The following is a 25346-nucleotide window of genomic DNA, read 5'->3' on the forward strand; positions in this document are numbered from 1 at the left end:
TTCTGTTTTAGTCTTTTTTTTTCTTTTCAGATTTTAAAGTTTTGTTGATATATCCTCAAGTGCAGAGATTCTTTCCTCAGTCACTTCTCAACTACCAGTGAGCCATTAAAGGTACACTTCATTTCTGTTATGGTGTTTTTTCATCTCTAGCATTTATTTTTGGTGCTTTCTGAGGATTTCTATCTTTCTGATTACATTGGCCATCTATTTTTACACAGTGTCTAGTTTATCCATTAGAGCATTTAGTATAATAATAAATATCATTCTAACATTCCTGGCATGTCTGTTTCTGATACTTGCTCTGTCTTTTCAAATTGTGTTTTTGCCTTTGGTATTTTTTCTCAATAGCTGGACATGATGTAGCAGGTGAAAGGAACTGCTATAAATATGCCTTCAGTAATGTAGTGGTCAGCTGTGAGGAGAGAAGTGTTCTTTAGTCATATGATTAACTTTCAGTGTTTTACTTGGCCTGTGCCTCTGGAATATGCACATCACAAATCTTTCTCAGTTTTTCTTTTTCTTCCTCCTTAGGTGGGGCAGAATGGCCCAAGTGGGCTGGAGTTGGGTATTTCTCTTCCCCAGGTCAGTTGGGCTTTGATAATACCCCAGTAAGTTAGTCTGTTTGCTACTCAGACCTGTCTTTAAGTTGATATTTTTCTTATGCTTGATCTAGTCTGCTGTTGAAACTTTCTAGTGAATTTTCCTATCTCTTTTTTAAATTATTAATTTGTTTGTCACTCATTATCAGGGAAATACAAATCAAAACCACACTGAGATACCACCTCACACCGGGAAGAGTGGCTAAAATGAACAACTCAGGAAACAACAGATGCTGGCGAGGATGTGGAGAAACTGGAACAGTGGAGAGAGTTCCCTCTCGCACTGTTGGTGGGAATGTAAACTGGTGAAGCTGCACTGGAAAACAGTGAGGAGGTTCCTCAAAAAATTAAAAATATAACTGCCCTATGATCCAGGAATAGCACTACTAGGAATTTATGCAAGGGATACAGGAGTGTTGATTCATAGAGGCACATGTACCCTAATGTTTATAGCAGCACTTTCAACAATAGCCAAATTATGGAAAGAGCCTAAATGTCCATCAACTGATGAATAGATAAAGAAGATGTGGTTCATATGTACAATGGAATACTACTTGGCAATGAGAAAGAATGAAATCCTGCCATTTGCAGCAATGTGGATGGAGTTGGAAGGTATTATGCTGAGTGAAATAAGTCAGTCAGAGAAGGACAGATATCATGTTTTACCTCATAATGTGGATCTTGAGAAACTTAACAGAGGACCATGGGGGAAGAGAAGGGGAAAATAGTTACAAACCATAAGAGACTCTTAAATACTGAGAACAGGTTGAGGGCTAATTGGGGGGTGGGGGAGAGGGGAAACTGGGTGATGGGCATTGAGGAGGGCACTTGTTGGGATGAGCACTGGGTGCTGGATGTAAGTGATGAACCACGGGAGTCTACCCCAAAAAGCCAAGAGCACACTTTACACACTGTATGTTAGCCAATTTGACAATAAATTATATTAAAAACAAAAAGAAAAAAAAATCTTACTTTGTTCATGCATTGTTCTCTTGACCTCAGTGTGTATCTTTATGAGAGTTATTTTTTTATTGAGGTATAATTGGCATTAACATTATATCAGGTTCAGATGTTCAACATGATTCAGTATTTGTATATGTTGTCAAATCATTACCACAGTTATTCTAGTTAACATCCATCACCATACAGTTACTGGGTTTTAAGATATACTCTCTTAGCAACTTTCAAATAGACAATATAGTATAATATAGAATAATTAACTGCAGTCACTGTACTGTACATTATATCCCCATTGCTTAGTATTTTGTAGCTGGAAGTTTGTGTCTGAGAGTTCTTTTTAACTTCTCTTTAATGTTAATCATTTAAGTTCATTTCAATAGGGTCAATTTCTGGAGATTTATCTTGTTCCTTGTTTGAAACATTTTTTTCCTGATTCTTCATTTTACTTGACTCACTGTTTGGGTTGTTGGCTCATAGTCAAAGCAGTCACCTCTCCCAGTCTTCACCAACTGGCCTTATGCAGTTGCGGACTCCCCAAATCAGCCTTGCCATTGATTTTGGGGGCCTCTACTAACTTTTTCTTTCTTCAGGTAGAAACAGGCACCTGTTTTTGTCCTGCTGTCTCTGTGCAGGGTAGGAAGGAGGATCAAAGGTATCTACCATTCCAAACTGCTGTCTCTGGTCTCTAGATTGTAGAGGCAACTAGATTGTACCAGGTCTATCTGCTCCAGGATTGGTGAGACAGATGAGATTTCTATGAGCAGTTTTGGTGGAGTGGGGCACTGCATGCATGGATAAACTTTTTCCTTCTCTAGTGAAAAGCAGAAAGCTAGAATTTGCATTAACTTACTCTGTGCTGAGTGTGGGTATTGCAGATCAATTATGTGTAACTAGTCCAAGTCACCACCTTTATTTTTGCCTGGGTTGCTAGCTGTGCTGAACTCATCAGGGCTCCAAGACTGGTGACACAGTTCTTTTGGTAGCCCCTTCAGAAAAATTGGGGCACTTGACATGTGAAAAATCCCTTTCCTTCCCTGGTCAAGCTGGGAGCCGAAGGGTCTCTTTGTGATCATATGGCAGTGCCCTGGACAGTGTCCCTGGTGTAAGGTATACCAAATCTCCATACTGGCTTTAATGAGTCTGATTTTGCATTCTCCTAGAGTGGTGCAGAAGCCTTTCAATTAGTTTTTGATTAATCATAAAGAGAATTTGTCCATGTATTACTGCTAAATTGGTGTATTTATTCTATGGTAGGGGGTCCAGGGCTTCCTACTCTATCTTCCTGACCAGAATTTCAGCCTTTATTTCTCTGAGTACTTTTCAACTCCACTTTCTTTCTGTTTTCTTTCTTGGATTCTGATATATATTTTAGATCTGGTATTGTTCCACAGCTTATTTGAGGCTCTAGGATTTTCTTAGCTCATTTTTCTGTTTCATATATTGGATAAATTCCACTGATCTGTCCTCAAGTTCAGGGATTCTAACCCTTGTCATCTCCACTTTACTTTTGAGCCTATCCTAATACTTTATTTGCTTTCTTTGTGGCTTTTATTTCTATTCTGTCATTTCTTTCAAGATAATTTGTAATTGTTCACTGAAGCAGTTCTCCATGGCTGGTTTAAAATCTTATCTGCTAGTTCCAACATGTGTCTCATATCAATATTGGCATCAGTTGGTTGCTTTCTCTCTCTCTCTCTCTCTCTCTCTCTCTTTTTTTTTTTTTTTCAGTTCTTGATATAGTGGGTGATTTTCGCTTGTGTCCTTGATATTTAAGTCTTCTTTTTTTGAAGGCAGTCACCCAGTTTAAGTTTAGATTTAGAGTGTGTTGTTTGAATGATAATTTAGCTTTCTTGTAGGTTTTAAAGTTATTCTGTTGTGCTTTGTTCTTCTAGCTCTACTGGACCTCTGCTATTGCAGCCTTTGGTGGTAAGAGGTATTACCTGTGCCACTGCCTCTCAGTGAGGAAAGTTCCTATCTGGAACGAATGGAAATAATATGTATGGCAGCTAGTAATGTATAATAACAACATATAAACAAATTCATAGGAAAGAATGTGAATCATAATAGCATAGCATTAGCAAAGGAACAGACTGACTGTAGAATCACTAGAATTTTAAGGGGAGAGATGGGAATATTCACTGAAAGAGAGTATTAGGGGAGAACCTGGGAAGACTAATGCTGTGAAAGTCCATGGAGAGGAGGGGTTGGAATAAGATGATAAACATGGTGAGATATTACAGAGAAATAAAAAAAAAAAGAAATATCATTTAAGATACTTTTGGGTAACTTAAAAAATAAGTGAAATGTTCAGATTTGAAGTCAAATTACTACTGTGAGATACATAAAGTTAGTAGTTATAAACTATACATTCAAGAAATGTGGCTTAGAAAGAAAAGATGCAGTAAAGGAAGTTGAAAAAGAATTAGAATTATAGCAAAGGTTATCTGGATAAGAGGATAAAGGATAAGAGTCATGATTATTCTTAATCAAAAAGAGTTAAGAGGAAGAGATTGCAAGTAATGCAATATCTGGTGGATAATATGGTAATGGCTACATCTGAATGTTTGATGATGTTTAGGAAGTAAGGATAAACCAAAAACTTTATTTACAAATCATTCATGCACTTGTTGTGATGAGCGCTGGATGTTGTATAGAAGTATTGAATCACTGTGTTGTGCACCTGAATCTAATATTACACTGTGTGTTAACTAACTGAATTTAAATAAAAACTTAAAAAAAAACCAATTATTCATGAATGTATCTTCATATACTCCTCTTTAGGGCCATTGCCTTTATCAAGGATACGCCGCAGAGGTTCCAAAATCAGTTGTGACACTTAGCACTTGTTCTGGACTCAGGTAATGGCATTTTTTAGAGATGAACATGATTGAAAATCTTGTGTGGTCTTAAAAAAATTTTTTTTAAGTTTATTTATTTTTGAGAGACAGAGACAAAGATAGAGACAGAGCGTGAATGGGGGAGGGGCAGACAGAGAGAGAGAGAGAGAGAGAGAGAGAGAATCTGAAGCAGGCTCCAGGCTCAGAGCTGTCAGCACAGAGCCTGAAGTGGGGCTTGAACCCGTGAACTGCAAGATCATGACTTCAGCTGAAGTTGGACGGTTAACTGACTGAGCCACCCAGGCGTCCCCAAAATCTTGTGTGATCTTTTAATTTTCAGAAACATCTTGAAGGATAGAATGAAGACAAAGAAAACAGAGACTTTGATTGTGTTTCTTCCCATATACTTTCTTTTCCTCCTTCTCTTTTTTAATCACTGTCCCAGGCATGCAGTGATAATACTTATGCAGAAATAGCTTCCACTAACTAGTTTGAAGAATATTCAAATTTCTTAGTCACACTAGAACCACAGTGACTCCAAATGGCATAATAGAGAGAAGCTATAAAATTGTGTTTGAAAGTTTATCAAAGTACAAAGAGATGATTCTTAGATATTAGACCATAAGCACCACTGTTAAATTTCTATAAAATTTTTTATTTAATGGTGATTTACATTTCTCAGTGGGTACTCTATATTAATTATCTTTTTATTTCTTTTTTATGTGTTTAAATATTTAGGGGATTATTGCAGTTGGACAACGTCAGTTATGGCATTGAACCATTGGAATCTGCAGCTGCATATGAGCATATGCTTTATCAAATAAAGAATAATAAAATTGAGTTTTTGCCCTTACAAGAAAATTATCCCATGACCCAAGTGGTAGATCAGTCCTACCGGATACTTGTGAAATCAGAAGTAAGTAACCACTTAATTGTGATCTTCACTTGTGTTATCTTTGATAAATTTATTCACATTGGAATGTGTTACATTTGGAAAGCAGATTTAAACTGATATTGATTATATTAAAATTTTCAATTGTAAGATATTTATTTTAAATATATTTTTGGGGTGCCTGGGTAGCTCAGTTGGCTGGGTGTCAGACTTTGGCTCAGGTCATGAACTCACCATCCATGAGTTCGAGCCCCGCATTAGGCTCTATGCTGCCAGCTCAGAGCCTGGAGCCTGCTTCAGATTGTGTCTCCCCCTCTCTCTGCCCCTCCCCTGCTCACTCTCTGTCTCTAAAAAAAAAAATGAATAAACGTTAAAAATAATTTTAAATATATTTTTATGTTTAGACATATGATATATAGAAAATGTAATAGATTTAAACATAATTAAACAATAAAAATTCTCACATTTTCCTAATTGCAAGTATATTGATGCATATATACATATTTGCATTGTTATTGAATTAACATTCTACTAATATAATGTTACACAAATTTGCTGATTATTTCTTTCTCAGAATTTTCCTTGCCAATACATTTTTTCTTTGTAGCAAAGTGTTATTTTGATAGAAAATTTAAAAGTGGAAAAGTGGCAAGAAATTGTCCTAAATCTCATTGTCTATAGAGAGATAGTGCTTTTGGAGTATTGGAGTATTTGTTCCAATTCTTTTAATATATCTAATTATAAATGTAGATCTATAAGTATATAGATTTTTAAAAAATTTATTTAAATTCTAGTTAATTAACATATAGTGTAGTATTGGTTTCAGGGGTAGAAGCCAGTGGTCCATCACTTATATATAACACCCAGTGCTCATCCCAACAAGTGCCCTCCTTAATGTCCATCACCCATTTAGCCCATCCCCCTACCCAACACCCCGCCAGCAACCCTCAGTTTGTTTTCTGTTTTTAAGAGTTTCTTATGGTTTGCCTCCCTCTCTGTTTTTATCTTATTTTTCATTTCCTTCCCCTATGTTCAACTGTTGTGTTTCTTAAATTCCACATATGAGTGAAATCATATGATATTTGTCTTTCTCTGACTGACATATTTTGCTTAGCATGGTACACTCACTCTACTTCCATCCACGTTGTTGCAAATGGCAAGATTTCCTTCTTTTTGATCACTCACTAGTATTCGATTGTATATATACACCACAACTTTATCCAACCATCAGTTGAAGGGCATTTGAACTTTTTCCATTAGTTGGCTATTGTTGATAGCACTGCTATAAACATTGGGGTGCATGTGCCTCTTAAATGTAACATGATTTAATGATAAGTAAAAAATATGCATTATCCTTTTAATAGCAAACAGGAAATTTAAAATGCGCATTATCTTTTAATAGCAAAAAGGAAATTTCAAAGTGGAGTAAATTTCCTTTTTGTTGTTAAAAGGATAATGCACATTTTTACTTACCGTTAAATTATATTACACTTATTATTACTTTAAATTAAATATATTGGTTAACATCTATTAAAATATTAAATAAACACATATGTAAGGAAAATAAGAATGGATTATATGCCATTTTCTAGAGGTAAATGAAATTGTGGAATCCACTGCAATCATTTTGATGTGTACCCTTTTGTACTTAAATATGTTACAAAATTATGTCATATTTTGTGTTTTTATTTTTTTTAATGTTTATTTATTTATTTTGAGAGAGAGTGCTCATGCACAAGCAGGAGGGAAGGGCAGAGATAGAGGAGAGAGAGAATCCCAAGCAGGCTTTGCGTTGTCAGCACAACCCCAATGCAGGGCTCAATCTAAGGAACTGTAAGATCATGACCTGAGCTAAAATCAAGAGTTGGATGTTTAACCGACTGAGCCACCCAGTCACCTGGCTTTTTGATATCTATCTATCTATCTATCTATTTATTTATTTTACCTATACATACATGTGTGTATATATATATATATGGATATATATATATATATGGATATATATGAATCCCTGTCTACAGATTCTCATCATGATTGAATATCACATTAAAGAGAAGCAGGGACGCCTGGGTGGCTCAGTTGGTTGAGCGTCTGACTTTGGCTCAGGTCATGATCTCAGTTCGTGGGTTCGAGCCCCACATCAGGCTCTGTGCCGACTGCTTCCTCAGAGCCTGGAGCCTGTTTCAGATTCTGTGTCTCCTTCTCCCTCTGCCCCTCCCCCGCTCATGCTTTGTCTCGCTTTGTTTCTCAAAATAAATGTAAAGAGAAGCAAAACAAAATAGTAATGAGTGGTACTTAAACTGAATTTATGATGAACTCCATCTCATTGTTGCTTTAATTTGAGTGTATTTATTTTGTCAAAGATATTGGTACATATACAGATTAATAAAACTGCCCTTTTAGAAACTCATAAAATTATAAAATATAATCATATATAGGGATGACCCCCAACTTTATGCCAGCTCTGGAAACCATCTGCATGTTTTTTTTTTTAAATTTTTAAAATTTTTTTTATTGTTTTAATGTTTATTTATTTTTGAGACAGAGAGAGACAGAGCATGAACGGGGGAGGGTCAGAGAGAGGGAGACACAGAATCTGAAACAGGCTCCAGGCTCCAGGCTCTGAGCTGTCAGCACAGAGCCCGACGCGGGGCTCGAACTCACGGACCGCGAGATCATGACCTGAGCCGAAGTCCGCCGCTTAATCGACTGAGCCACCCAGGCGCCCCCCATCTGCATGTTTAATACAACACTGGGTACAATTGAAGACAATTTTTGCCACTGAAATAGAATACTATCACATAAGTAAATTGAAAAATTTTAAAGGATTCCATGAATACTCTTCTGTGGCAGAGGAAGACCCTAAGAGATGGACATAAGTTTGGAAAAAGACCCCCTCCAGTGAATCAGCAATAAGACAGAGATTAGATAAGATAAGATAGAGATAATATACCTTCCATTGCCTTGATTTGAATTACAAGTCTGTCCATTTTAGCCACAAAAACTTTGGTGAGTAACATAATCTATGTTTAAATTCCTTATCTGTAAAAAACTGATAATAAAAATAATATCTAACTCATACAGTTATTTCAAAGATTAAGTACATTTATAGATAGAAATTCCTTAGCATAGTATATAGACAAGTAAAATCCCAGTAAAAATCACTACTACTATTATTATTTGCTCACCATATTTTCTAATGTTGTGGGGAAAGGTAATTGGAAGTAATTATGGAAAGTTTGGGTACAAACAAAATGTAATAATGAAGTAAAATAGAGATAAACATTTCAGCACCTAAGAAGAAACCAGGGATGTCATTTCAGGAATGGAGATAAATATTTGTATGTATTTGGGAATTTTATATCTTTTATGAAGTAACTTGACAATTGCTTTTCATCCTGAATTTGATACACTTAAATCTATAGGTTTAGTTAAACATGTTTTCACATGATTAATGCTTTTATGAGCACAAAAAAAGAAAGTGAATATCTTCAGTCAAAGCAACAGAAAAAAATAAATAAAAGTTTCTGTTTTAAGCATATTTTAACATTCATGAAAGTAAACACAGATACACTTATAAACAAGGTAAATACCTTCATTATAATCCAGAGTTGAAAAGTAGAAGAGAAACCAAACAATATACTATAAAGGTTTTATCTATTAAAAGAATATTAAACACATGTCTTTACCCCCCTGCCCCTTTTTAAAAACCCACTGAAATGAAAAGGAAGTTTTAAACCAGCATAAACATACAAACACAAAGAAAACAGGAGAGGAGTAATAACAATGGACATTGGAGATAGCTGATTTAGTGCCCCAAATTTGAATTCTAAACTGGGTAATTCGGATAGGCTATTGGAACCTTGACATGTACTGAAGTACTATTCAAATGTTTTTGGAATTGCCTGTCCAGTTGCCCTAGGAAGTGATTTTAAAGGTGGGCCCAAGAAGATAATTCGTTGAAAATAAATTGTATAAGTATTTAGCAACCTTGGCTTCCTGTACTAATCAGTTGGAGACTGACATAATTGAAGGCTGTTTTCTTTGGGGAGTCTCTGAAATGGGGACACCACACACAGATGTTCTATTGTATTTCCAGGTGGAAGAGGAATATCATACTGAAACTGGTGTGTTTAAATTAAACTTGGCACATTGGATATTGGGAACCAGGCTTACACATTCTAAGAATTGTATTGGAAGACCCCTCTTCAGGAAGGAATTAAACTAGCCAAAAGAATCAAAACTAATCATATCGACAGGGTTTTCTCTGCCAACAACCCAGACACATTGCTTTCTCTGAAAAAAATATCCTGTAAATTCCATTTATGGTCATAGGGATGTGGGAATAAACTGTTAAATACTCAATTGCTAATATATGAAGGGGCCCTAGACATATGATGAAACAATTTAATATGGAAGATAGAGACATGAAAAAACAAATTTTTAAAGCTTGAGGTATCAAAGAATACAGAGGGTGAAGAAAACAAAATAGCAATATCCTCAGAGGAATAAGGGAAAATATTTCATCTATAAATTTAAGAATAGAGTGCTATTTAAAAAATTACATTCAGCCTGTAATTGTTCTTAGAAATTTAAAATTATGATAATAAAAATGAAAAAAAAAGAGAAACCTCAATAGGAAGTTCACAAAATAAAATTTTAGAAATCACACAAAAAGTAAAGTATAAAGAAAAATGACAGGGAAATTTGAAAGATAAGAAATTAAAATAAAATAAGAATTCGGGTGATACAATAGGAGTCCCAGTATGAATAAAGAGAGGAAATAAAGAGTTGAATAAATCACAAAATAATCCAAGAAAAATTCTCAGAATTATTTAAGGTGAGTTTCTGTACTGATATTTAAAAAATCGGGTTTCTTATATAGTCAAGATGCAGAATAGCCTGAAATTTCCTAGCAGCAATACTGGAATTTGAAAGACAATACCACAATTACTTAAAGTGAGGCAAAGTAATTTCCAGTCTGTAATTCTGTACCAACCCAGAACTACATAAGTGAAATTTTTTGATTGAAACTATTTCTTTTCCTCCTAATGTGACATGTTCTTACCCCCAAAATGAAACAAATAATTAAGCAGAAACAAAGAGACCCTAATCTCACCCTGATTGAAGATAGTAACCAAAAGCAATCACAACCAAATTTACAAACAGTAGTTGCCAAATATCATGAACTTTCAACCAGATGAAAAGATGGAAGAATTGTGTAAGCAGCTGTCCTCAATCGGTATTTTTCATGAGAATCACTATTAGGTCAAATGTCACTAGATTTTGAAACAAACAATTCCCAACTCTCAGTGGCTTAACAGGTTTATGTCTTGCTCATGAAAATACCAAAGTGGATGAAACTCTCTGGTTGATTCCCTTCCTAGCTTTGGCTCAGAAGTCCCCTACTAGGTTATTTGAATTTAGTCAAGAGTAAGGGGAGAAGTGTGAATGCATCCCAACCCCAAGAGTTGGGCCTGGACAGGTGTCTCATAGACATCTCTTCCCTTGGAGAAGGAAACAAATATCCTTGGATAATTGGCTGTTTCTTATAATAAAACAAAAGTGTAATAAAAGTCACTAATCCCCACCCTTTGTTCAAGAATGGTTTGACTTGAAAGAACTACATATGTTGTAAAATAATAATAATCGGAAAGGAGTAAACATGGAGCATATGAAATAGAAGTATAAATTGTAAGGTGGAAAAACACAAAATCCAAAGTGAATGAAAAAACTTCTAGTTTATATTCATGTACTGCCTCATAGGTGCCACATATTGTTTTAAGAGCTTTACATATATCCTATCTTTCCAATTTTTTCAACAATTCTAAAAGTTGGTACTGTTACCCCCTTTTTCAGATTAGGATACAGATTTATAGAGTTTAAATTATTTTCCTAGGAAATTCTCTGGTAACATGTAGCATTAAAATTCAAACCCAGATAATATGACCATGACCCCAGAGATATGGTATGTAGTACGCTAAGAGCCTACCTTTATATAGTCTGTTTAAAAGATCCTTGGAAGTGCTCAGGAAGTAAATGTAAGAGAAAAAGCTATTTTAAAAATGAAAGACATTGATAATAAGACTAACAAATAAGAGAATAGACACTGTGAGATTACAGTCAGGTTTAAGAGAATAGAAAGCATTGTTTATTATATATAAACAATGGTAGAGAAAAACCTAGAATGTGTAATGGTGAATTTTATGTGTCAACTTGACTGGGATATATTGATCAGATAGTTGGTCAAGTTTTGTGGGTGTTTCTGTGAGGGTGTTTTTGAACAGGATTAACATCTAAATCAGTTGAAATGCCCTTCATATTTGGATGGACCTCATCCAATCAGTTGATGTCCTGACTAGGACAAAAGGATGGACCATCCCACAGAATCATTCAGCTAACTGCCTTCAGATTGGAAATGTAGCATCAGCTGTCCCTGGATTTCTAGCCTACTGGCCCATTCTGTAGATTTTGGACTTGCCAGCCTCTATAATTAAGTGAGCCAATTCCTTATAATAAATCTAATTATAATAAATTATAATAAATGTCTATATATACACACATCCTATTCTGTTTTTCTGGGGAATCCTGGCTAATGGAGTATGAATATGAAAGACTGATAATAGAAATTAAAGATAATTACAATTGTCATTCATGAATTAAATAGCACCCAAAGTATTCCAAGTTAGTAAAGAATAAAACTTTGTTGAATAGAAGAGTCCTGAATTTGAAAATTATCTCAAGAAACCCTGATAAAAACTGACAACCCCAAGATATAATATGGTTAATATGTTGGACTATATAAATAATGAATAATTCTATAGGAATTTGGCATCAAAGAAAGCCAGCCACAAAGGTGGAAAAACTCAGACTGGTTTTAGCCTTTGCCAAAATTAAGTGCTGTAAGATAGTCAGGAATGTCTATACAAGGAGTGTAGAGAATGGTTTCCTTAGGAAATTGACAATATCCCAATGTTTTTCTACCCAGTCGAGTTGCCATTATGGTATAAAGACATTTTTATTTTCAAAAATTCTGACTATAGTATCTATGGGACTTTGAGGTATTATTACTTAAATCAGTACAGGAATATAGGAATTGAATAAAACAATTTAACATATTTATGAAGAAATCCATATCAGTAGTTCCAGAAAAATCATTTGGCAAAATTCAGTATCCATTCATGATAAAAACTAGGAATAGAAAACTTCTTTGACCTGATAAAGAACATCTATAAGTATCTACCTAACATAATGAATGCTAAGTGATAGAATGTTTTGCCCCTCTTATGGACTGCATGCTCTATCCCCAAATTCATATGTTAAAACTCTAACCCCCAGTAAGATGGTATTAGGAGGTTGAGGCCTTTGAAAAATAATTGGGGTTAAATTAGGTGGTGAGTGTAAGGCTCTCATGATGGGATTAATGCTTATTAAGAATTAAGAGACATGGATCTCTCTCTCTGCTCTGTTGTGTGAGCATATAAAAGGAAGATGGCCATTTCCAAACTAGGAAGAGTGGTCTCACCAGATACCACCCCTGCTGGTGCCTTGATCTTGAACTTCCCAGCCTCTAGGACTGTGAGAAATATGTGTTTGTTGTTTAAGCCATCTAGCCTGTGGTGTATTTGTTACAGCCTGAACTGACTAAACAGCCCCTAAAATTAGGAATAATTCAAGGATGTCTGCCTTCTCTACTTTCAGTCAACATTTTATTGGAGTTTCTGGATACTACAATAAGAAAAAAAATAATAAATGGCATACATTTTTTAAAGGAAAAAATAACCTTATGTTTTTAGTGACCTAACTCTGTATATAGGAGATCACAAAGAAACTCTACCAAAGCTATCAGGAATGTAAGAGAGTCTAGCAAAGTCACAGGAAACAAAGATATTGATGTTAAGATGTTCATTTCCCCCTAATTGATCTGTAGATTCAGTGTAATCCCAATCAAAATTCCAGAAAACATTTTTGTGAAAATTCGTTCTCAAATTCATAAGGACATGCAAAGATCCTAGAATAGTCACACAGTTTTAAAAAGAAGAACAAAATAGGGCCGCCTGGGTGGCTCAGTCGGTTAAGTGTCCGAATTCGGTTCAGGTCATGATCTCACAGCTCTTGAGTTGGAGCCGGCTTCAGGCTCTGTGCTGACAGCTCTCTTTGCCCCTCCCCCACTCGCTCTCTGTCTCTCTGTCTCCCAAAAATAAATAAACATTTAAAAAATAAATAAAAATAAGAACAAAATAGAGGACTTACATTACCTCTGTTTTTTTTTAAGGGCTAGGTAGTATATATTTTAGGCTCGTGAGGTATATGATCTATTGCAGCTACCTCACTCTACCTTTGTAGCATGAAAGCAGCATAAACAACATATAAACAAATGGGTGTGGCTTTATTCGAATAAGATATTTTTTACAAAACAGCTGGCCATACCTTGGGTTATAGTTTGCTGACCCCTGCTATAGAGATATATACCGTGATTGGTGTAAGCATAGACATATAGATCAGTGGAACAGAATAGGTCAGAAGTAGACCCACATACTAATGGCAGATTGATTTTCCACAAAGGTGCTGGGGACTTTAAAAGGTTAAAGAATGAGGTCTGCATTAAATGCTGCTAGAAGACTGGACATCCATATGGAATAAAATGAATCTTGACTCCTATTGAAAAAACTGAATTAGAGCATTGGCTTAAATATCAAAACATAAAATTTCTAGTAGGGAACTTAGGAGAAACCAAATTAATGAGCCATAAACATGTGAAAAGCTGTTTTACATTAAGCATCAGGGAACTGCCAATTAAAACCTCGATAAGATATCAGCACACACCAATATATGGAAATGATGGAAAAGACAATATCAAATATAGGCAAAAATGAAGAGCAATTGGGACTCTTATTCTGGGTGAAAATGCAGAATGATCAACCTACTTTAGAAAGCAATCTGGCACTTTTGTATTTACTTTACACACTCACAATTATCACATAACTCAAGTATTCCATCTTCAGATATTTACCAAGAACAATGAAAGAATATAGCTAACTGCACAAAGATCTGTGCATGGATATTCATAGCAGCTTTGTTTATAATAGCTAAAATGGGGGGCACCTGGGTTGTTCAGTCGGTTGAGCATCCGACTTCGGCTCAGGTCATGATCTCATGGCTTGCGAGTCCAGCCCCACGTCAGGCTCTGTGCTGATGGTTCAGAGTCTGGAGCCTGCTTCGGATTCTGTGTCTTTCTCTCTCTCTCTCTGCCCCTCCCCCACTCACACTCTGTCTCTCAAAAATAAATAAACATTAAAAAAATAAAAAAAAATTAGCTAAAATGGCTAAATAATCCAAATTATCATTGTCAACTGAGAAAGGAGCTGAAATAAAACAAAAGCATTTATTTGGGGTCTCAGAAATGCAATTTGGTGAGTACAGATTTGGGTAGCAATCCAATTGTCCCCTAGGGAACAAAAGTGAAGGTTTTATTTTAAAGGTGAAAGGGGATGCTTGCATATGTTGTTTACAAAGATTTTGGCTGTTGTTGGCAGAAAACTAAACTTGGCTAAACATAATTGGCTGCTAAGGCTGTCACTAAACAAAAGTTTGTTACTGTAGCAAGTTGCAGATGTTTGTGCAGACTCCTTGGAATATTTAAGTTTGGATCCAACTCAGAAATTTGTGGTTCCATCCAGTGAGGAGGTACATAAGGCCCACCTCCTTAATGGCCTCCCAGTTTCATTTTAAAACCCCTTGATGTAAGTGACTCCGTTTTATTTCACCTTTCACATCATCAACAGGTAAATGTATGAAAAAGTTGTGGTGTATTCCTAAAATGGTGCACTACTTAGTAATAAGAACTGATGAATTACTAACAATCACAACAACATGGGTGAATTCTCCATGAAAGAAGTCCAATATAAAAGTACACATCATATGATTCCAGTTACATGAAATTCTCTACCCTGTGGTGAGAAAATCAGATTATTGCTTGCCTTGAGCCATGTGGGCAATTGACTGAAGAACATGATAGAAATTTTGTTTATCTTACTTATGGAAATTATTACATGGATATTTACATTAGTACTAATTCATATAACTGTATTCTAAAAATGGATGCATTCTATTGAGTGTAGCCACAAGTTAATATAGATAATAAAAATAATGAGAAAATAGAGGCAAACATCTGGTGTAAAATTGATGGGGATTTATTTAGTTTGAAGGTTGCAGAGGGAGGGTCTTGGAGGAAGGTTTTAAGAGGAAAGAAACATGGTTTCCCTGGTAGCTTTTCGAGGATTCTAATGATTAAGAATATAGGTAAAAGCTTCTGATTTGTTCCTAGAATTTGTATTTGGAATCTCATCTGCTTATTTATTCAGTGGGCATTTATTCTTTTATTTTCCTATTATTTATATCTTGATGAATCTGTATTTATATGTACCTATACCTCTCTTTGTGTATGTATGTCTATATATATATATGTATATATATTTGTATATAATGTAGATGATGATTACAAACAATATAATAATTAAAAAAATGTTTTATTTAACTGATGTCCTCTGTTTCACAGAAAAAATCAGATGTTGAGCTATTGAAAAGAATTCTGAAAATTCAAATCATTATGGATAAAGCCTTGGTACGTATTACTGATATATTTCATCATATCTTTGTCTTATGTTTAAATTCAAAGGGAATATGAAAAAGAAACTTCCCTTGGTTGCAATACAGGTATTATCCTCTGTTCACATTATGTATCTCTGTATAGCAAGACAGAAAAAAAATGTTGTCTATTGGTTTTACATTGACATATGGGGACCAATATTTATGATGTTGATTTCCAAATCATTATAGAATTCTAGCAATAATGTATAGATATGAATGTATGGAAGGGTTCTACTACACTAAATCTGTTGGATTACAGCTAGCTATAGAAATTTCTGAATCTGCTCCAAATTGTGGCAAACTCTTTTCCTTAAGTAAGTTTCCATTTTAAAACAAGCTATTTTATTACTCAGTTGGAGATCCTTGTTAAATATTATCTTTTATAAGATTATGTGTACAATTGCTTGAGTTCTCTAGTGGAAGTTTCGTATTTCAAAAATGAGGTTTATTCATAGGAATATTTGTTTAGTTATGGAAATTTTTGTTTATGTAATCAGTTTGAGTAAAGTCATATGAGTAAAAAGTTAAAAGATCAGATTTGTCCATTATCACTGATATTTTTGCGTAAAGTGTCTCAGTGAGTGTCATAATGTCATAAAAGGAAATATTTAAATAATTTTTAAAAATCAGTAACTTACTGTAAAGAATAGATAGACAAAATAAATAAATAATAAAAAAGCACATATAGTTTTATTACCAGGTGATAAATCATATACACACATCCTGTTTTTAATGTGTACATGCATATTTGTATGTATTCATATACCTTGTTTTATATATGCTATTTTGTAAATTAATTTATAATGCTTTATTTCCCACTTATTAATGAAATATATTACTTCAATTTAATTTTGATGTTCACAATATCCAATTAATAAAATATTTAATATAATTTAATCTGATTTACTAGCTAATGCCCTTTGGGAACTTTTTTCATTTTGTTTTAATGATTCAAATTATTATTTAAATTCTAGTTAGTTAACATATAATGTAATATTAGTTTCAGGGGTAGAAGTTAGTGATTCATCACTTATATAATGCCCAGTGCTCATCACAAAAAGTGCCCTCCTTAAATACCCATCACCCATCTAACCAATCTCCTACCTAGCTCCCCTCCAGCAACCTTCAGTTTGTTCTCCATGCTTAAGTGTCTCTTTTATAGTTTGCCTTTCCCCTATGGTCATCTCTTGTTTTTTGTTTTTTAAATTTCACATATGAGTGAAATTATATGGTATTTGTTTTTCTCTGACTTATTTTGATTAGCATAATACACTCTAGCTCCATCTACAGGTTGCAAATGGCAAGATTTCATTCTTTTTTATGGCTGAGTGTGTATATATATATATGTATATATATATGTATACACATATATACATATATATGTGAACAATATATATATATGTAATATATATGAATATATATGTGAACAATAGCCAAGTTATGGAAAGAGACCAAGCATCCATTAATAGCCAAGTTATGGAAAGAGACCAAGCATTCATTATTTATTAATGGATAAAGATGTATATACAAATCTCCTCTAGGATTTTGATGGTTTCTTGTCTCACATTTAGATCTTTCTTCCATTATATATTTAGTTTTGTGTAGGGTGTAAGAAAGTGGTCCAGTTTCATTCCTCTGCTTGTTGCTGTTCATTTTACACAACACCATTTGTTGAAGAGATTGTTTTTCCCCCCTGTTGGATATACTTTCCTGCTTTGTCTAAGATTAGTTGACCATATAGTTTCTTCTTTTTCTTGTGGGCTCCTATGATACCAATGTTACTATCCTTTAAGAAGTCACTGAGTTCCCAAGTCTACATTCATGATCCAGCACCTTTCTTTCCCTCTTATTTTCAGCTTCATTATTTTCCATAATTTCATGTTTCATCATTTGTTCTTTTCTCTGATTCTTCCATCCTTGTGCTTATTACATCCAGTTGGTTTCACATCAGTTACAGTATTTTTTATTTCATTCTGAAGTTTTTAGATCTTTTATCTCTATAGAAAGGACTCCCTGTGTCTTTTATGCTTTTCTCAAGCCTAGCTGGTATCCTATGACTGTTGTTTTTAAATTCTGAGTCAGACATATTATTTATATCTGTTTCAATTAGATCCCTGATCATGACCTTTTCTTGTTCTTTCTTTTGGGATGTATTCCTCCATCTTGGCATTTTGTCTAGGTCTGTCTTATCCTGTGTGTTAGGAAAGCCTCTTATGTTTCCTGCTCCTGGAAGTAATCGCTTTATTAAGAAGAGGTCATTTACTGTCCAGGGCCTGATGCTTCAGGAAGTGTTTCTGGCATATGATGTGTGCACTTTGCTGCTGTGTTTGGTTGCCCTTTCCTTCCGTTCATTTCTTGGCAGAGCTTTTCCTTGCCTGCAGTGGGAGTGTTTGGACCTTGTTCAGAGTGTGGCGAGTTTTAAAAGCTGTATTGAAAAGACTGATTCTATTTCCATTAGAGCTCTCTCTCTCTCTCTGTCTCTCTCTGTCTGTCTCTGTGTGTCTGTCTGTCTCTCTCTCTTTCTCTCCTCTCTCTCTCTGAAATCAGGGATCCTTCCCCTCTGCCGCCCCCCTGGTTCTCCCCCCCCCCCCCCCCCGGCCAAATCACATCTCTGCACCTCCTACCCTACACAATATGGCCTCTTCTCTCCCTAGTCAGGCAGTTTGGTCTGAAGGTCCTCAGATAGATTTCTTGGGTGTTCAGAATGATCTGATATTTATCTAGCTTTTTCCAAAGGAGGAGATAAGCATAGTGCCCCCAAGGGCTGCTAATTAAATGTAAATAGCCTTTTTTTCTTTCTCCATTTAGCTGGTTACTCTTACTATTCCAATAAGAACAGAAGGCATTTTCAATGCAAATGACATGCAAAACAAAACAAAGAAACCCCAAAACAACTACAAAAAATTCCAAGAGTTCCTTAAAATATGCTATGATTAGTATTTCTTCTTTTATGTTTGGTTTATCTGTCTTAAATTTTGAAGTATAGCTTTGTAAACAGAATATTGATAGGTCTTTTTTTTTCTCTGCTCAGATAATCTCTGCCTTTGAAAACTCTTGTGTTTACTGTTAATTTGTCTGCTTGATCTATGAATGATTAAGAGAACTATGTAAAAATTCCTATGATAGTCAATTTCTATTTGTAATTTTGTTAAATTTTATTTTATACATTTTGTTGCTATGCTATTAGTTATAGTCAAATTTAAAATGCTTTCATGTTTCTTGGTAATTGAATATTTTTATCAATGCATTGTGATAATTATTATGTCCATTTTTTGCTTTGTTTTTTCATATTAATGTAACTGTTATATTAAGTAATATAACTATCATATAACATACACTTTTTGTCTATTATTTTACTTGTATATATTTTCATGCTTTGACTCTTAATATCTCTATGTACTTATAATTTAGAGGTTTTTGTTTTAATTTGCATATAGTAGATTTTAATAGTCTCTGTCATTTGCCTACTATTTGGTCTGTTGATAATTTGTGATTATTGACATATATGGTTTTATTTCCATACTCATATTTTTTATTTCCTTTGTCTTGCTTTTCATATTTTCGGTTATGCAAAGGATCAGTCACCTTCACTCATACCACCCATGCTGCATTGTGTAAATATACAGTATCATTTATTGTGAAAGGTTATATACAGAGAAGTAGCAAAGTATAAATAGTTTTTATTTTATTAAAAAAATTTTTAATGATATTTATTTTTGAGACAGAGAGAGGGAGAGAGACAGAGCACAAGCAGGGGAAGGGCATAGAGAGAGGGAGACACAGAATCCAAAGCAAGCTCCAGGCTCTGAGCTGTCAGCACAAAGCCCGAAGCGGGGCTCAAACTCAAGGACCATGAGATCATGACCTGAGCCAAAGTCAGACACTTAACCAACTGAGACACTCAGGCGCCCCATAAATAGTCTTTAAAGACCTAGGAGGATAACATCTTTTGGCCATATCAGAGAACTCTATCCATCACATTTGATTTTCTGTTAGTAGTCTTGTACAGATTTGTTGGAAATTACTGAAGATACCAAGTTGCCAATTTTATGTTTTCAGCTAACACCTACAAATGTGTGCACACATAATTAGAAACATTTAGAGAAAATATGATTTCTGTTTCTTTGAATGGACATATTCTTGAAATTATTCACTATTATGGCCCTCAGAGCTCTGTGTTTAGAAAGTACACTCCTTATCCAGGATATATAGTCATGTCATCTTATTTGGATGAAGGCAGATGATGGCAGCATACTATAGCAGAAAAAAAAAGACAGTAGTTTAGTTAGTTGGAGACTTGAATTCTGCTTCTTATCCTTTTGACTATTTTCTGTATATGTAAGAGATGATCACAATCTTCTTACTTTAGGGTTACATTCTCTTACATTCTGTATATGTAAGAGTTCTGCTTCTTATCCTTTTGACTATTTTCTGTATATGTAAGAGGTAATCACAATCTTCTTACTTTAAGGTTATTGACTAATATGTAAAGTCCCTAGGTTTATGCCTAAAACTTATGAAGCACTTGATAATAATTCTATTTTTCCCTTTCACTTGAGCATTGCATTATTTTAACATTTTGTATCCATTTAAAATGTGTTAGTTTAGTAATTTTCATTAGTGATTAAGAAACAAAATTTGTATTTCAGTTTGATTTAATGGGCTCTGAAGTAGCAGCTGCAACTGAGAAAGTTGTCCATATCGTTGGTGTAATCAACACTGTAAGTATTCATGTTTCATTTAAATAAGAAACATTCCATATTAATGCAGTAATATTTGTATATGTAGCATTTCCAGGTTTTTTGAAAGTATAGTCCTACCAATGAGTTTCATCCACCAATGGATTTCATCTCCAAAAAAGTGTAAATTGAATATATATTAGCATTATGTATAGAGATGTAATGTTATATTTATGATAACCTAAAACTGTATATTATGTATCTTCTGTTTTCAGATATTTTCCCAGCTTAAAGTGACAGTTATGCTAACTTCTTTGGAGCTCTGGTCTGATCAAAATAAGATTTCGCTTAGTGGGGATGCTAATGAAGTACTACAAAGATTTGTGTCATGGAAAGAACAATTTTTGTTTCAGAGGTCCCATGATATGGCATACTTATTAATGTAAGTATCTTATTTTCATTGATATAGGGTTTATCAAATTATTTAATATGTTAGCTATCAATATTATATACAAAATATGTTATGCATTTATGACAAGACACCTCAAAAAAAAGATTGTATATATATCATTTTGACAAAAAGAAAAATATAAAAATCTGAAGACAATGTAAGACACTAAGTCATAGTAAGCCATTATTAGAGTAGACTGTTTATCTATGGAAACGTAATAAACTTGAAAATTCAGAAAACCTTGAGATAAGCATGGGGCCTCAATGATTTTAAAGATTTTTTCAGAGGTAAATAATTGAAACCATTATTTTAACTTTAAATACAAAGTACATTAGTTAACAGAATGGAATAGTTGTATATAATGCTGGTTAAAATAATATATCAAAATAGTAATGTGGTTACCATCTGGTATATCTATACTGACCAAAGGAGTAGCTATTTAACTACTTGCACTATTTCTTTCAAGAGTATATATGTTTTTTTGTTTTAATTATTTGATTACTTAGATGGAAATAAGAAAAACAGTTCTGAACATCTGAATAATATGCAATAGAATTATAAATCTATTGATGTTTCCTGTGGAATTTAAGGGCAGGTTTGGGGACTCAGGAGCTATAATAACTAAGGATTGAAATGTATAAGGACACTTTCTACATTCTATCTCTTTTTTTCTTTTTTCTTTAAAATAATTTTTTAATGTTTATTTTTGAGAGAGAGAGAAAAAGAGAGAGCACAAGGAGGGGAGGGGTAGAGAGAGAGCGAGACAGAGAATTCGAAGCAGGCTCCAGGCTCTGAGCTGTCAGCACAGAGCCCAATGTGGGGCTTGAATCCACCAACTGTGAGATCATGACCTGAGCCAAAGTCAGAAGCTTAACCGACTGAGTCACCCAGGTGCCCAATCTTTTTTTTTCTTAATGAGTCCACTGCATATTCTGTCTCCTTGTCTCCCTGTCCTCCATTCCAACATTTTTTAGATACTGTAGGGGTTCACTATGTGCAAATCATGGAAGTAAGCTATCTTGGCTTGTACGTCTTAGGACTATATCCATCCAGTGATGGCAACAGTGATAATTAATGTTTTGGAAGGATTAGGCACTGCTGGGTTTTGAGCTGTATACCATATAATGTTAAAGTAGACTTTAGAACTTAACTTTGTAGGAACTGTGTAGGAACTGTAGGAACCTGTAGGAACTGTAGGAAACATAGCTTTAGGGACACCTGGGTAGCTCAGTAGGTTAAGTGTCTGATTTCCGCTCAGGTCATGATCTCATGACAGGTGAGTTCGAGCCTTGCGTCAGGCTCTGTGCTGAAGTCTGGAGCCTGCTTGAAGTCTGGAGCCTGCTTGAAGCCTGGAGGCTGCTTCAGATTCTGTGTCTCCCTCTCTCTTTCTGCCTCTCCTTCACTCAGACTCTGTCTCTCTCTCTCTCTTAAAAATAAGTAAACATTAAAAAAATTTTTTTAAACAAAGCTTTATTGAGAAATTTAATTCTTAAAAGTCATTAAGTCAGTAATAATTTAAAATGCATTTATTCAGAAGAAAAAGTTTATTATATGAAAATGTATTATTTATTATAGTTATAGGAACCATCTTAATTATGTGGGAGCAACATATCATGGAATGGCATGTAATCCAAAGTTTGCTGCGGGAATTGCTCTGGTATGCATTTTATTCCCATGTATTCAGTAATTATCTCATGTATTAAAAGTTAATATCTACTTCAAGAAACAAAATATGTATAGTTTTCTACCATGCTGTTTTGACAAATTTTTATAAAATGCTTTTTTTGTTAGATTTGAAACTCAAATGTTATAATTTTTAAAGTCTTTTGCTATTGTGGTAAAATACACATACCATAAAACTACCATTGTTGCTAGTTTTAAGTGTACAATTCAGTAGTACTAAGGTAAGTTCACATTGTTGTAAAACAAATCTCCAGAACTTTTCATTTTACTTAAATAAATATTTGTACTTTTTGACCAACATGGTCCTATTTTCCACTTCCTATTTCCAATCTAGCCCCCAGAATCCACCATTCTATTCTGTTTCTGTGAGTATGACATTTTTAGATTCCACATATAAGAGAGATCATATAATATTTGTCTTTTTGTGTCTGGCTTATTTCACTTTGCATAATTTCATCCAAGTTCATCTATGTTGTTGCAAATGGCAGGGTTTCATTCTTTTTATGGCTGAATAATATTCATACAAATACATATATATGACATTTTTTATACATTTATCTGTCAATGGACACTTAGGTTATTTCCATACCTTGGCTACTGTGAGTAATGCTGCATGAATAGGGAGTGCAGATAGCTCATCAATATATTGATTTTAATTATTTTGGATATATACCCAGAAGTAGGTATTTGCTACATCATATAGTAGGTCTACTTTTCATATTGTGAGGAACCATCATACTTATTTCTAGGATGATTGAAACATTTTATAATTCTACCAACAGTTCACATTTTATATTAATCACATCTTTATCAACACATTATCTTCTGTTTTTGTTCTTGTTTTTTAATAGCAGCTATCCTAGCTGGTATGAAGTGATATTTCATTGTGGCTTTGATTTGCACTTCTATGATTACTAGTGATATGAGCATATTTTCATATGTTTTTTGCTTTTTGCATATTATCTCTGGAGAAATGTCTATCCAAGTGCTTAGTCTATTTTTTTTTTTTTTTACCATATAATCCAGCAGTTGTCCTCTTTGGCATTTCCCAAATGACTTGAATACTTATGTTCACATGAAAACCTGCATATGAATGTTTATAGTAGCTTTATTCATAATTGCTAAAAATTGGAAGCAACCACGATATCCTTTAATACATGAATGGATAAACAAACTGGAGTAAATTGATATAAAGGAATACAGTCCAATTTTTAAAAATGAGCCATCAAGCCATGAAGACATGGAGAAAAATGCGTAGTGGCTAGTGAGAGAAGCCAATCTGAAAAGGCTACATCCTGTGTATTCTGAAAAAGGAAAAATTGGAGATGGTAAAAAGATTACCGGTTGCTGGGGGTTTGTGTCTTGGTGACATCATTACTTTCCAAGTGTTTTTTTGAAGACAAAAATGCTACCTGCAAGTTGTCATTGTATTCTGTCTTCAAAAAAAATTAATTTGGCTCTCTCCCAAAAATATTTCTGAAGTCAAAACTGATTGCAAATTCAACCCTTAAGAATCTGTTTATTTTTCTAAGTGTTCATTGAAAAGTAATATAGTTACTGAAACAATGCATTCTCTTCTAAAATTTTGTTAAAGCTTATTGAACTATAATATGTAATAAAACCATATGGTAGCATTAATCTTATTTTGTTATATATCAGTGCTATTTGGATTAAACATACTACAACCCAAAAAGAAAAACAAAATTTGCCTATTTTTGTTTCTAATTTTCCATAGTCCTAAGAAAATAGTGATATTTGGCACAGTAGTTTCTTAAATTTGTATTTGAATTTAGGTTATATGGCCAAAAAGAAAAGATCAAGGGGGTAAAAAAAAATGACTCCTGTCAAGAAACAGAAAAAACAATTCTGTTTTGTTTTGTTTTGTTTTGTTTTGCATTTAGTATCCACAGATAACTTTAGATGCATTTTCAGTTGTTATGGCACAGTTGCTTGGAATTAATCTGGGATTAACATACGATGAGATCTACAATTGTTACTGCCCAGGAACTACATGCATAATGAATCCAGAAGCAATGTAAGATTTTATTTTTATCAAATCTGTGTCTTCTTTTGGGAATTGTTTGTAGTAGTCACTGATGTATAATCTCTTGCAATACAACTTGAGTAAGAATATTTTTATTAAATACATAAGGTGCTTGTTTAAACTTATTTAAAGTCGAGTATTTCATATTGTAGAAAATGTGCTTAATATTTCTACATTCAATGTTACACAGAAAGTGAATGTTGATGATTACTTTCTGGGGGTTTACCACACTCTTGAGGTGAAACTCATTCAACTAACAATATTATGTAATAATCATCACAGTAATCACTGTGTTGCAGGGATTGTACTAGTCTTACAAATGGTTAACAAGATAGATATGTCCTAAATATCTTAGTCTATCAGGGTCTAAAAATTAAAAATTAGGCACAAGAATAAACAAAGAATAAACTAAGCTTATGCCAAGAAGGAAATAAATAAATAGGGAATACATTTGAAGAAGAAACTTTCTGATAAAGGAAAGTTTTCCTGAGGAAACAGTTATGAGGGAAATTAATCTGGTCATGTAAAGAGCTTGTTGAAAACTTTTCAGG

The 25346-nt window shown here is 34.0% G+C and overlaps 1 protein-coding gene and 1 non-coding gene across 6 annotated transcripts in view; both read left to right on the forward strand.

Moving 5' to 3' along the window:
- The window catches only part of LOC125923284 (A disintegrin and metallopeptidase domain 3-like), a 138429-nt gene that overhangs the window by 35586 nt on the left and 77497 nt on the right, over positions 1-25346 (forward strand). For 3 of the 5 annotated variants that reach the window (XM_049631462.1, XM_049631461.1, XM_049631460.1), the window contains exons 5-11: positions 4341-4417; positions 5135-5312; positions 15847-15912; positions 20588-20659; positions 20893-21059; positions 22644-22725; positions 24653-24786. In XM_049631462.1, coding sequence (XP_049487419.1) covers positions 4341-4417; positions 5135-5312; positions 15847-15912; positions 20588-20659; positions 20893-21059; positions 22644-22725; positions 24653-24786 — 776 coding nt within the window. Of the gene's footprint in view, positions 1-748; positions 926-1115; positions 1212-4340; positions 4418-5134; positions 5313-15846; positions 15913-20587; positions 20660-20892; positions 21060-22643; positions 22726-24652; positions 24787-25346 lie in introns of those variants that run through there. The other 2 variants (XM_049631464.1, XM_049631465.1) reach the window with 2 other exon arrangements.
- On the forward strand, positions 7353-7435 carry TRNAQ-UUG (transfer RNA glutamine (anticodon UUG)). Its single transcript has one exon. It is a non-coding gene; the product is annotated as a tRNA-Gln (tRNA).

Source organism: Panthera uncia, chromosome B1 (assembly GCF_023721935.1).
Source record: "Panthera uncia isolate 11264 chromosome B1, Puncia_PCG_1.0, whole genome shotgun sequence".
In the NCBI taxonomy this organism is placed as follows: Eukaryota; Metazoa; Chordata; class Mammalia; order Carnivora; family Felidae; genus Panthera; species Panthera uncia.